Here is a 13,417-nt window from a genome sequence, read left to right on the forward strand (position 1 = left end):
ACATCAATATCCTTCGTGCCTCTGTCATGATGCCATCTAACACCTGCCTCACTTCAGACCCATTAGGAAAGATAGGCACTGAAAAGATGAAGTTAAAAAATCATACTAATTTATTTTGTAATCTTATATGTAGCATTTATGTAGCATCGCTTCTGTGAAAAATATATCTATTAATATATGGTGAATTTTTTATCGAACCATTCGTGCAGGACATTGTGTCAAAAATATCAAAATTGTATGGTTTTGAAATTCTAGGCTCATACTGAGAATTTCAAATTTTCATGTATTCCAGAATTTTATGACATTTTACTAAAAAATACAGAAATTCCAGTTCTCAATCGAAAATTTAGAAATTTCTAATATGTTTTTATCTAAAATTTCAAATTTACAAATTTCCACTGACATACTGTAAATTACAAAATTTCCAAAAAATTTCCATTGGTATAAAAGTATATTTGCTCAAAGTGGAAGGATGCCATACCTAATGGGGATTGGCAAGTTAAATACTACAGTCAATTATCTTAATTAAAGAAAAAAGATTGTAGTGTTGATGCACATTCAGTCCTACTTATGTGAACACCCTGACCTCTATCGCTAAACTACAACACATAGATAAATTGATGAAATGAAAAAACATACAAAGAAAATCAACTGCAACACTGTTAGGCCTCTTATTTGAATTAATTGTCAGCTACTTATCAGTTTTATTATATTAATAACTAATTATGTCAGTTATGTCTGATTATATTTTTAGAATAAATAGGGAAAAAGAAGGGGGAAATAGATATTTTGAAGTTATTGAGTGATTAGAGAGAGACCAACTCTATCATTTGGTGTAAGTGTACTGTAATTCTGTTTATATCAATAAATGTCAGAATATATTGATGAAAGGAAAAAATATACAAAACATGAGGGACATAAACCTAACTCACTTGGTCAAAATAATATTTTATATATACACATAGAATAAAAGAATTGCTTGCAATAGTCGAGCACACCGTAGATGGTTGAATAATGTGGTATTGTTGACAACAAACGGGTTTCATCGCTTTTTTCCAAACCAGGCCATAGCACTCATTGTGGTCGACTATGAGCAAGTTGCAGGGATCACCTGTCTGAGTATTACTCTGCAATCTGCATGTGTTTAGTCTCAATCTTGCAGGGATTCCTTAAATTTTAAGTTGTAACATCCAGGCGGTACATTCTTCAAGAAGTTGGAATTTCTGACGAGAAGCTATGTTGAAGATAACCCGCATCTTTTTGCGAAATTCCACAGCATCTTCTTTGCATTTATATGAGCCTGCACATCTGCATTGCTCAGCCAAATGTGCAGCTTTCACCTCGTTGCACCTGATACACACCAGATCTTGCTCGTGGTATTGCCGCTCCCTTTGTCGTGCAATCAGAAGAAGAGCCTTCTCCATCTCCTCACGGTCATAAGGCTGGCCACACTGGGGTACGGCACAGTGCCACTCTTCGGTCAATAAAGTTGGATCACGGCACAAGTCCAAATCTCTGCAGTCATTACAATAGCTGACCCGGAAACAAAAAAAACAGTGTATGTGATTATGGAAGGGTTATTTTATGGACCATGAATTACTTTGTTGTGTCAAACATATACAAAGGCACAAAATTAATGTCTAACGATACAATTATCAAAGTTAATGACCAGCCATTACTAGACAAAATTATAAATTCCAACTCAAAGATACAACTGCCCAATGAGACCATAAACAAATTGCAATGAGTTGTGGGAGGGTGCAATTGGAAAATGCCTTCACCTTTAGTTAATTCCAAATCGATTATTTAACCTGTAACCTTTTCTTATGCAAACAAATTCACACAATTTACAAATCTAGGCCCCAAATAGTTCAAAACATTCAAGGTTGATATTAGTTTGGTAATCAATTGATAAACTAATAAGAAACAGATAATGATTTCCAGTAAAAAATACTATTAGTTTAGTAATCAATTGATAAGACCATTCAATCGAACCTCTGACAAGTTAGAGGTAGTTTTAATCAAACTCGAAATCATTTATATTTAATGAATGAAAAACATACATAAACTGCTGATGCTATTGATGTTCTGAAAATTTTAAACAAAAGCTGATGTATTCTTTATTATTCATTTGATAATCAAAACCTATAATTTTTTACCTGCAGATGACATTGGGTAATATGAAGGAATGACTAGGATCATGAAACTCTGCTTCTGGAGCAAACTCCCTGACACGAACAAATTTTAACAAATTTTTCCTCATGACCTGCCAAGTGAAATACACAATCAGAACTATCACTTGGTTCACCATATAGAAGATAAACAGCCAATGAAAATATAAGGCAATGCATAGGTAGCTACATCACTCCTACTTATGTTATTACTTTGTTGAGCTGGGGGTTAGGAACCAAACATTGCTCAGATTCAGCTTTCTTATTGATATTCCAATCAACATGTCTTAATCTCTTAAAAAAATTATATGGGGTGAAATCTCTTCTATGTGCTAATGTTAAGTATGAAAAAAACTGTGTGCAGTACTTTTTTGTAATACCCAAGTATTATCTATCACAACATTGAAATAAATTTAATATAAACATGAGGCATTGTAAAGCCAAAATATATCAGTTACTTTTCCAATCAGGGTTGTATCATTAATAATGCATCTAGCCAATATATTATATTGTCGGTCTTAAGTTCTAATAACCCCACAAAAGGTGTCATAAGGAAACAGGTAGCATGTGAAAATTCATCAAAGAGCATGCAGAATTCTAAAAATATGAAAATTTACTTGGTTAAGCCTTGTCAAATTCCAAAACAAGAATCAAACAACTATCAATAACTCAAATAGAATAATCTCTTCGATACAGATTTCAGTTAAGATGAATCTATGCAATAAAAGTACACGCATATTACAAACAAATACATTATAGATTTCTAGACATATAAATATCCCAACATAACACACTATGCAGAAGAGCTAAAAGTATATATAATACATGAACAATAATGGTGTAGATTGCAATATCTACTTTATAATTTTATTTAGGGTTTTATCAGTAAATAGAGTTTTCAATTCGGGAAAGTTTTATTATTATTTAGTATTTAGGATTTTATTCAAATTGTTGATATTTGTAAATACATAGTGTTAGAATATTTGTATATAGAATAGTCCTACATCGACTATATCATGTAATTAGTTGTAATCTCTCTATATATAATAAAGTCTCCGTAGTGCTTTTAAAACACACGGTTTAACCTAAATGTCTCTTAGTCTCTCCTAATTCAATATGGTATCTAGAGCCTACTAAGAGACAACTTTTTGCCGTGCTTTACCCGGTTGACCCACTGTCTTCCGGTGATAATTTTTTTTCTTCTCAAATCGTGTCATCATTCCGGTTTGCCTCTAACTTCTCCGGTTTTGCTTCTAACTTCTCCGGTTTTGCCTCTAACTTCTCAAAATTCTCAGGTAAAACCACCCTACAACCCTGATTGTGTTTCTTTAAGCCATGGGAGATGTTGATGCCATCTCGTTTACTAAAGTTCCGCTTATCCCATGTGAAAAACTAACCGGATCAGCCAACTACAACGTATGGGCTCGTGCTGTCGATATGTGGTTTCATGGTCAGGGATATGAAGATCACCTAACCACAAAATTGGTTGATGTTGCCGACGCAAAACTCGCTAAATGGAAGAAAACGGATGCCTCTCTCTGTACTGTGTTATGGTTTTCCATCGCACCCAACCTCCAAGCGCAGTATCAAGCCTTCTCCACTTGCAATGAGGTTTGGGAAAAGGCTAAGAAAGTCTTCTCCAACGACGTTCATTGTCTATACAGCGTCATCCTCAAACTCGACACACTGAAGTTGCAAAATATGGATATGCAAGCCTATCTGAGTAAGCTTGATGCCTTGAAAGCGAGTTTCGAAACTCTCATGCCTTATGCAAAAGATGCAACAGCTCATTCTGAACAACAAAGTAAATTTTTCATGGTCATGGCACTTAAGGGACTACCACCAGAACTCGAGTCCGTTCGTAATCAGATTTTATCAGGTACTATTGTTCCTAACTACGATGCAGTTAGTGAACAACTGTTGCGCTTGGCTACACCTCATGCATTTGGTCCGGTTTCCCCTCCATCTATTGTTGCTCCAACACCAGGTGACACTGCTGCCCTTGCATCTCTTGGCAACAATCAGAATCGCCTTCGAGGAGGGTCATCCAACTCCAAACCTCGTCCCAAGTGTGACCATTGTAACCGGCTTGGACATACTATCGACCGTTGCTGGAAGTTACATGGCAGACCTCCACGCCAGGTAAATGCAGCTCAAATTGATAATCCAGATACTATGCAAACTTTACCTTCTCTTCAGAGCCCTACGCCAAGCTACGAGGATTTTCTCAAGTGGTGTCAGAATAATCAGACCTCTGGTTCCACGGCTTCGGTTGCACACACTGGTAATTCATCTGTTTGCTTCTCTCAATCATCTCCTATTGGTCCTTGGGTCCTCGATTCTGGTGCGTCTGATCATGTTACCGGTAATAAAGGTCTTTTTTCTTCCCTCTCTACCTCTGGTTTCTTACCGAGTATAACTTCCGCAAATGGTTCTCAAACCCGATCCCAAGGGATTGGTACTGTTCAAATTTTACCGTCTCTCTCTGTGACTTCTGTCCTATATGTACCTAATTGCCCATTTAATTTACTGTCAGTCAGTCGTTTAACTCGTTCTCTAAATTGTTCTATCACCTTTACTAATAGTAATGTTACTTTGCAGGATCGGAGTTCGGGACAGACGATTGGCGTCGGATGTGAGTCTCAGGGCCTCTACTACTTCTCTATGTCATCTACCACATGCTCCACCACAGATTCTCCACTCATTATACATGCACAGTTAGGTCATCCAGGTCTTCCCAAGCTACAAAAGTTGGTGCCTAGTCTATCTAAATTGTCCACTTTACATTGTGAGTCTTGTCAGTTAGGGAAACATACTCGTAGTCACTTTCCTGATCGAGTCAATAAACGGGCTGCGTCCCCTTTTGCTTTAGTTCACTCCGATGTTTGGGGTCCCTCGCGTACCGTGTCGACTTTTGAGTCTAGATATTTTGTAACTTTTATCGATGATTTTTCACGTTGCACATGGTTATTTTTAATGAAGAACAGATCTGAATTGTTTTCTATTTTTGAACAATTTTATCGAGAAATAAGAACCCAATTTGGTTTGTCTATTCGTACCTTAAGAAGTGACAATGCACGTGAATATTTATCCCAACAGTTTCAAACTTTTATGTCATCCAATGGTATTCTGCACCAAACATCTTGCCCTCATACACCCCAACAAAACGGGGTAGCCGAACGCAAAAATCGGCATCTTGTAGAAACCACTCGGACCCTACTAATCCATGGTAATGTTCCTCTCCGTTTTGGGGGGATGCGGTGCTTACAGCATGTTACCTCATAAATCGCATGCCCTCATCTGTCCTTAATAATAAAATCCCTCATTCAATCCTGTTTCCAAATTTTCCTCTCCACCCAATTCCTCCTCGAGTATTCGGGTCAACGTGTTTTGTACACAATCTCTCCCCTGGTCTTGATAAACTAGCAGCTCGATCACTAAAGTGTGTCTTTCTTGGTTATCATCGTTCCCAAAAGGGTTATCGTTGTTATTCTCATACTCTACAACGATACCTCATATCGGCCGATGTTACCTTCTTCGAGTCTGTTCCATATTTCGGGTCCAACCCAGTATCTCCGGAACCTCTTCAAGAAAGTACTTCCACACCTTTTCCGGCAGTTATTAATGTCCCGCCTACCATTATCCCCCACCAGTCTATGGCTCCTGACCCCCCTACGTCTCGACCACTTCAAACATATCAGCGTCGTCGTCCAACGTCTGTCGTCCCCGTCCCTGAGGTCATACCTGTCCCTGAGGTCATTGCAGACTCTCCTCCGACGCCTCCGCCATCACCGGATCCGATCCTGCAACCTGAGTCTGATCTTCCGATTGCCCTTCGAAAAGGTATACGTCAAACACGAAATCCGTCTCCACATTATATTGATTTATGTTATCATCGTCTTTCCCCTTTGCAGTATACTTGTTTGTCTTCTTTGTCTTCTGTTTCTATTCCTAAAACTACAGGTGAAGCATTATCTCACCCTGAGTGGAGGCAAGCAATGATTGATGAAATGTGTGCTCTTCAAAGCAGTGGTACCTGGGAACTGGTTCCTCTACCCCCTGGGAAATCTTTAGTAGGTTGTCGTTGGCTTTATACAGTGAAGGTTGGTCCAGATGGTAAGATTGATCGATTTAAAGCTCGCTTGGTAGCCAAAGGATACACTCAGATTTTTGGATTGGATTATAGTGATACCTTCTCGCCTGTAGCCAAGATGGCATCTGTTAGACTTCTTCTAGCCATTGCAGCCATTCGGCATTGGCCTCTTCATCAACTTGACATCAAAAATGCCTTTTTACACGGTGATCTTGAAGAGGAAGTATATATGGAGCAATCACCTGGATTTGTTGCTCAGGGGGAGTCATTGAATATGGTGTGTAGGTTACACAGGTCTCTTTATGGTCTTAAGCAATCTCCGAGAGCTTGGTTCGGCAGATTCAGCGCTGTAGTACAACAGTTTGGTATGGTCCGTAGTGAAGCTGACCATTCTGTTTTTTATCGTCACTCAGCCCAAGGGTGTATTTATCTTTTTGTGTACGTAGATGATATTGTCATAACCGGTAGTGATCAGCAGGGTATACTCCAGTTAAAACAACATCTCTCGAATCAATTTCAGACAAAAGACCTTGGTAAACTCCGCTATTTCTTGGGTATTGAGGTAGCCCAATCCAAAGATGGTTTGGTGATTTCTCAGCGGAAATATGCTATGGATATTTTGGAAGAAACAGGTTTGTTGAATGCCAAACCAGCTGATACTCCTATGGATCCAAGTGTCAAACTACTACCCAATCAGGGGGAGCCTCTATCTGACTCAGGAAGGTATAGGAGATTGGTTGGAAAGTTGAATTATCTCACAGTCACACGTCCAGACATTTCTTTTGCGGTTAGTGTGGTAAGTCAATTCTTAAATTCCCCTTGTCAAGAACACATGGATGCTGTTATCCGGATTATGAGATACATCAAATATGCTCCAGGAAAAGGTTTAGTGTATGAAGATAAAGGACATACTCAGATAATTGGATACTCTGATGCTGATTGGGCAGGGTCACCCATTGATAGACGATCCACCTCTGGGTATTGTGTACTTGTTGGAGGAAACCTTATATCCTGGAAAAGTAAGAAACAAAACGTAGTTGCAAGATCAAGCGCCGAGGCAGAGTATAGGGCCATGGCAATGGCAACATGTGAACTTATTTGGTTAAAGCAGTTGCTCAAGGAACTTCAAATTGAAGAAGCAAGACCAATGACACTTATTTGTGATAATCAAGCTGCATTGCACATTGCTTCAAATCCAGTCTTCCATGAGAGGACCAAACATATTGAGATAGACTGTCATTTTGTTAGAGAGAAGATCGAGTCAGGTGACATCGTCACAAGCTTTGTCAATTCTAATGATCAATTGGCAGACGTGTTTACAAAATCTCTGAGAAGTCCCCGAACTAATTATATATGTAACAAGCTTGGTGCATTTGACTTATATGCTCAAGCTTGAGGGGGAGTGTTGATATTTGTAAATACATAGTGTTAGAATATTTGTATATAGAATAGTCCCACATCGACTATATCATGTAATTAGTTGTAATCTCTCTATATATAATAAAGTCTCCGTAGTGCTTTTAAAACACACGGTTTAACCTAAATGTCTCTTAGTCTCTCCTAATTCAATACAAATTTTGGATTATCTTATTCTAGCTTAGAATAGGAATAGAAATTAGATTTTTGCCTTTACTAGGGTCTGTAATTAGGCCTTCAGTGTAAACTTTTAGACACTTTTGAAGATTATATGATATTTAAATTTCCTAAGAACATATCTAAGTTTGAGCTAGAGGTGTATTCCACACATAAAGTAGTAGTTGTTAAATAACGCCATCACAATGGGAAAAGAAGTATTACATAAACATCATGCTGCACACTTTGGTCGAGGGCAAGGACAGCACAGACATGCTTGATAAACTCCAAGGCTGCATCCCCCCTAGGTTGATCACCCATAAGCTGTGGAAGGCCAGCTGATGTACTCTGGTCGGTTTCTGATCTACCCACCCCCTTCATATGAAGAACAATATCACCAACAACTCCAAGGAGTTTGTCAGTGAAATAAGAGCTAATCTGTTGAGTAGAATTCAAAATGTAAGAATTCAATAATAATTCAAATAAAAACTATGTCACTTCAATTCCTTATGCTACCATTGTCATACCTGCTCTTTAATATATTCAGTTATTTCGGATTCGAAAACCTCTGCAGCTCCAATATTAATTGATGGGGTGCAGGAGTCTCCATTCTGCGCGGAAGCCCTGATCGCCGATTGTTTTCGTGCATAGTTCCAAGGAATATACATGAATTGAGAAACTATGAAAACATAATGGTCCTGTAGAAAACCAAAAAAAGACGCAGACATGAAGCAAAATAGTGCCAGTATTGAATGAATAACCTTTTAAATCCATTGGGTGGATCTTCCCATTGCATTTAGTTCTTTATTCAAGTTAAAATTCATACTAGGTAACTCACTTGGATTTTTTTCGGCAAGTATTCAGCAATATTCCAACTGGATATTATGTCAACTTGAGATTCTTCATTCATAGCTTCATCGGATTTTGCTGGTATTCCACCATAGTTATACTACAAGCGAAAAAAAACAATAGTTTAAGAAATATATTATTGCATGCCAGTTTGAAGTGAATAATGGAAAACTCAAATGATCGCAAGATTGCATAACTTAATCCATTTCAAATAGCCTGAAGAAACTACATGAAATGTTATTAGGAGTATATGGTAAAATATTGATGTTCAAATGAATTAGATGCATTCATCAATTTGGTCACCAACATAGGGCATTTAATATTATATTCATGACATGCTTAACATTATATAAAATATTTTCTGAGAGCAATATAAAATATTTTATACTAAACCTGGTCCATGAATAGTAATGAGCACCAGAACTGCAGAGGCTCAAGCTCAATCCACTCGAACAGGTCTCTACAAAATATGCAATACAAAGAGTTAATAGAGCAAGATGAATCACTTTTAAAGTAAAAAAATATGAATTTGGTGGAAAGAAAAAAGAACAAGCTTGCGATTTTTTCACCACAACTTTCGTTATTCAATTAAAAAATGTTTATTTTCCATGCCTAAATGAAGCTGTTGACAAAATTTCCAACTTATGTTATCCTTAGGTTAAAGTATCCCAAAGTTTACGAAAAAATTAAAGAATAAGAAAAAGAGTAACTTTTTTATGGCTTCTGCAAGACTGACCTAGATTGTATAGTTTTTAACAAACTATCACAGTATGCTTTGGCTGTAGACAAATCATATTTTCCCGTGTCTATAATAATTTTGGAGAAGTTCGCAAATACGATGGTTGCGCCCAACTTGCGGAACTCTGCCAATAACAATGCGAAGACCTTTTGCATGACCTATAAATATGAATGCAATCAAAAGACATGCAGTACAATTAATAAGGATGTTTAACAACAAAAATATAAATCCCAATAAAGTTAAGTAATCCAGGCCATCAGGAAGAGGTAAGAAAGCGCTCTACCATCTCAGCGCATCATACTATATGTCTTAACGAATAATTGTTTACCTTGTGGAGTAGCTGGTGAAGAGCAGGATCATGAAGCTTTGATTGAGGGCTGCAATGTGGAAGAAATGCAGTAAATATATAAATAGAATAGAAGATGGTGGTAGACAATTGAGGTTGGTAAAAACCTGCAAAGCCATCTATACAGATGTTGCAATATTGCATCAGCATAAACATTTCCAGATGTGACTGCATCTGCAAGACACCGCTGGATCAAATGTTTTAGGACTCGAAAGGCATGTGCGCATGAAGTAGACTCATCAAAGCCATTCTTGGGAAATGCTTCAGAATCAAATTCATGATCAAATCCTAACAAAGCACCTCCTTCCATATCATTAACTTGGTTGCATTTTAAAAGGGCATCTACGGCCAGGTGGTGTAACTGCAAATAAATAAATAATAAATAAAAAACTCTCCATTGAGTTATAAAAGTATGACTAAATTGGTGAAAGAAATTTCAAACTATCAAACCTTTAGCTCTACGGTAACTTTTCTATAAGCTCCAGGAAACGTACAAACAGGTTGTTGCACCTATTTTCAAATAGCATGGCAGTCAATTTCAAGGTAATGGGCATGCTAAATCATCTCACACAAACTAAAAATAAGGGGAAATTATTCACAGTTGATTTTGTAGCAAAGTTTAACCACATATACTATCAATCTGCATACCTTTTGAATAACATATGATCACTGTGTCACAGAGTGGATAATCATCTTATTATCAAATTGTAACTAGAACGAGTGAATGTCACCTCATGCACCAGTAGCTTTTAATAAAATAATATATAATTTAACTGTGGTCATGTTATAAAAAGCAGTTTCCGCATCATAAAAAAAAAAGAATAAATAGAAATCTAGAGTGTTTATTCAATTAAAGCAAATCCAACAGAGTTACTTATTGAGTTCTTAAGTCACAGCAATTGCTTATACTTTGGAATAAATATAAGTAAAATTCTTAAAAGTTACATGGCATAGTGGAACCCACTTAATGGTGAGACAAGAACACAGTGGGTTACACCATTGGAGATGTTCTTAGGTATCATCATTCAACAGAGTTATGGGTAAAAAAACGTACAGCAGCTATCAGGTATCTAGAACTCATTTTTTTCCAGAATAATAAGAACAACGATAACAATTGCTTAATAAGGCAGAACAATCAAGCTCTGCATGAAAACATTAAAAGGCCAGCAAAAACTTGGGTCGTAAAACAGACCTCATCTAAAAAACAGTTCTCTTCACCATTGTTGCCGCCCAAATCTGGAAAACCATCATCAGATATCCAAAGTACCTGGATTATGAACATCTCTTTAAGACAAAAATGGGGTTGCAATGAAATTTTTTTATGTTTCAGTTTGATGCTATACTATAGTAAAAAAAATACACCCATACTGGCGTAAGACAAATCATATGGTTCGAGTAAGGATGTAAAACATTAAAAACAAAGAGAGGGCAGTAAGTTTCAGTTGCTGATATTATTCAGATTCAAGATCACAAAATCACATCAAAACAAGAACCTGTTGATTATCACGCAGTGCTCTAGAAAAGAAGGCATCCACTGTAAACATAAGCCAGTCAAATGCAAAATTCCCCAGAGGTACCTGCAAAAGAAATTCAAATGCATATAGCTGAAGCTGATGAAAATCATATACGTGATTATTTGATGATTGTATACAAACATATATACATAAGCTGAACATGAAATGGAATCCAAAATTCAGAAGTTAGTGTTGGAATTTTCACCTCCATTGCATCCCGCCCCTAGTCGCCTAAATTGCGGCATTTGGTTTGCCTTCATTGTAGTCTCCAACACCTTCATTGTGTTGGGTTTGAAGGGGTGAATTTAGTCTCATACTGCTTAATACTGCCTAGAGATATGGCTTTTAGTTGTGTTTATAATTGGAGGCAATTCTCACCTTACAAGTCAGTTTTGTAAAGTTGAGTTAGGTTTATCCACACATTTTAAGATGGTATCAGAGCCTGTCGATCGGACCATGGGCCATCCACCGTTAATATCCACGCACCAAACCCAAAAAGAGTGTTGGGCGTAAGGAGGTGTATTGGGAAGATCTCAAGTCCCACATTGGTTAGACATAGAACTTGAAAAGGGTTTATATAAAGTGATAATCCTCCCCTTTCAAGCCGGTTTTGAAGGTATGAGTCAGGCACAACCCATATATTCCAAGATGCTACCAGAGTCTATCCAAGATCCGTTGGGCTTCCCGAGTCGTCCATGTTTCGGCCTCATTGAGCCCGAGCGTGAGGGGGGGTGTTGGAATTTCCGCCTTCATTACGGTCTGCACCTAGTCGCCTAAATTGCGGCATTTGGCTTGCCTTTATTGCAATCTCCAACACCTTCATTGTGTTGTGTTTTAAGGGATGAATTTAGTCTCATACTACTTAGAGATATGGCATGTGTTGTGTTAATAAGTGGGGGCAATCCTCGCCTTACAAGCCGGTTTTTTAAGGTTGAGTTAGGTATAACCACACATTCTAAGAGTTAGAAAGACTACAGCTAAAACTTGGTTTATCTAAGGAAACTAAATCGTATCACACAGACTAAAATACAACCTAACAATCCTTTCAAACTAGAGCATATATCAAACTAGGGCATACATGTTATATGCAAACAAACTGAAATCTTGCCATTAAAATAACCACGTGAAGTGCTCATAAATTTAAATCTTTTAATAATTAATCCTTATTTTTGTAGTTCTCTCAAATATATGCTGCTATCGATTTGGAGTGCTTACATGGGCGTATCTTGATAAAGCAATTCTCTCATTGAGCCACTGGACTGATGCTGCACATCGTTGCATTCCAAGTTTCGCAGCAACTTGTTGCCATCCAAGAATCTAAAAAGAAAAATTTGTATTAATAAAGCATCAAAAGATATTGACATACAAACAAGCTTGATATGGACCAGCAGTTTCATAACAGTTTACCTGATACTGACTATCACGTGCATTAGAAGGAATACTCAGGCATGGAAAATCATCTAGAGCTCGAATGCCCTGTTTTAATAGTTGAACATCAGGGCATTCAATGACAGCAACCATAGGCCCATGATGCTCACGCCTATGACCATGATAAACAGAGATGGACAAAATAATTCAGTGCAAAGGATGAAAATAGAAATTTGATTTTTATATTTATAACATAATATGTAGATATGATGAACTTCGTCGGTACTAGAAGGTACCAAGTATGGAATTTAATGGTCAAATTCAAGTTCAAAACAGAAATAGTACTAGGTTATCTAAATAAGTTCAGAATTGCTCTTTCATTTAAATTCACAAACATTAAGGATTTGACTTTTAATTAAAGTATTTTTAATGGTCAAAGTCATGTTCAAAACAGAAATACTATTAGGTTATCTAAATAAGTTCAGAATCACTATTTCATTTAAATTCACAAACAACATTAAAGGTTTGACTTTTAATTAAAGTATTTTTAGACTTTGAATTCATGTTCTTGCGGCAAGACTTCATTTGTAAAGTATACATAGGCTGTCTTGAACAACCAATAAACAGATGCTATAATGAGGAATTACCTCTACTTAGTAATCAGCTTGCAGTATTTTTTACCATCTAACTGAATACATCTATTAGAATTGAGGAAATTACACCTTACCAATCCTGAGACAGTCTAGATGACAAGTGCATGCCTTT

At 37.1% G+C, this 13,417-nt stretch overlaps 1 protein-coding gene across 1 annotated transcript in view; it reads right to left on the reverse strand.

The window, feature by feature from the left end:
• Nucleotides 1-770: 770 nt before the first annotated feature.
• The window catches only part of LOC127107789 (DNA polymerase epsilon catalytic subunit A), a 32,373-nt gene continuing 19,726 nt past the window's right edge, over nucleotides 771-13,417 (reverse strand). Inside the window, exons 36-49 of the mRNA XM_051045106.1 lie at nucleotides 12,692-12,824; nucleotides 12,500-12,601; nucleotides 11,264-11,347; nucleotides 10,963-11,037; nucleotides 10,221-10,280; nucleotides 9,878-10,131; nucleotides 9,753-9,801; nucleotides 9,422-9,582; nucleotides 9,079-9,145; nucleotides 8,675-8,785; nucleotides 8,364-8,534; nucleotides 8,062-8,274; nucleotides 2,160-2,266; nucleotides 771-1,533 (exon numbers count right to left, since the gene is read on the reverse strand). Of these exons, the coding sequence (XP_050901063.1) occupies nucleotides 1,170-1,533; nucleotides 2,160-2,266; nucleotides 8,062-8,274; nucleotides 8,364-8,534; nucleotides 8,675-8,785; nucleotides 9,079-9,145; nucleotides 9,422-9,582; nucleotides 9,753-9,801; nucleotides 9,878-10,131; nucleotides 10,221-10,280; nucleotides 10,963-11,037; nucleotides 11,264-11,347; nucleotides 12,500-12,601; nucleotides 12,692-12,824 (1,951 nt within the window). The 3' untranslated portion in view covers nucleotides 771-1,169. The remainder of the gene's footprint in view (nucleotides 1,534-2,159; nucleotides 2,267-8,061; nucleotides 8,275-8,363; nucleotides 8,535-8,674; nucleotides 8,786-9,078; nucleotides 9,146-9,421; nucleotides 9,583-9,752; nucleotides 9,802-9,877; nucleotides 10,132-10,220; nucleotides 10,281-10,962; nucleotides 11,038-11,263; nucleotides 11,348-12,499; nucleotides 12,602-12,691; nucleotides 12,825-13,417) is intronic.

The sequence above is a fragment of the Lathyrus oleraceus genome, chromosome 7 (assembly GCF_024323335.1).
Source record: "Lathyrus oleraceus cultivar Zhongwan6 chromosome 7, CAAS_Psat_ZW6_1.0, whole genome shotgun sequence".
In the NCBI taxonomy this organism is placed as follows: domain Eukaryota; kingdom Viridiplantae; phylum Streptophyta; class Magnoliopsida; order Fabales; family Fabaceae; genus Lathyrus; species Lathyrus oleraceus.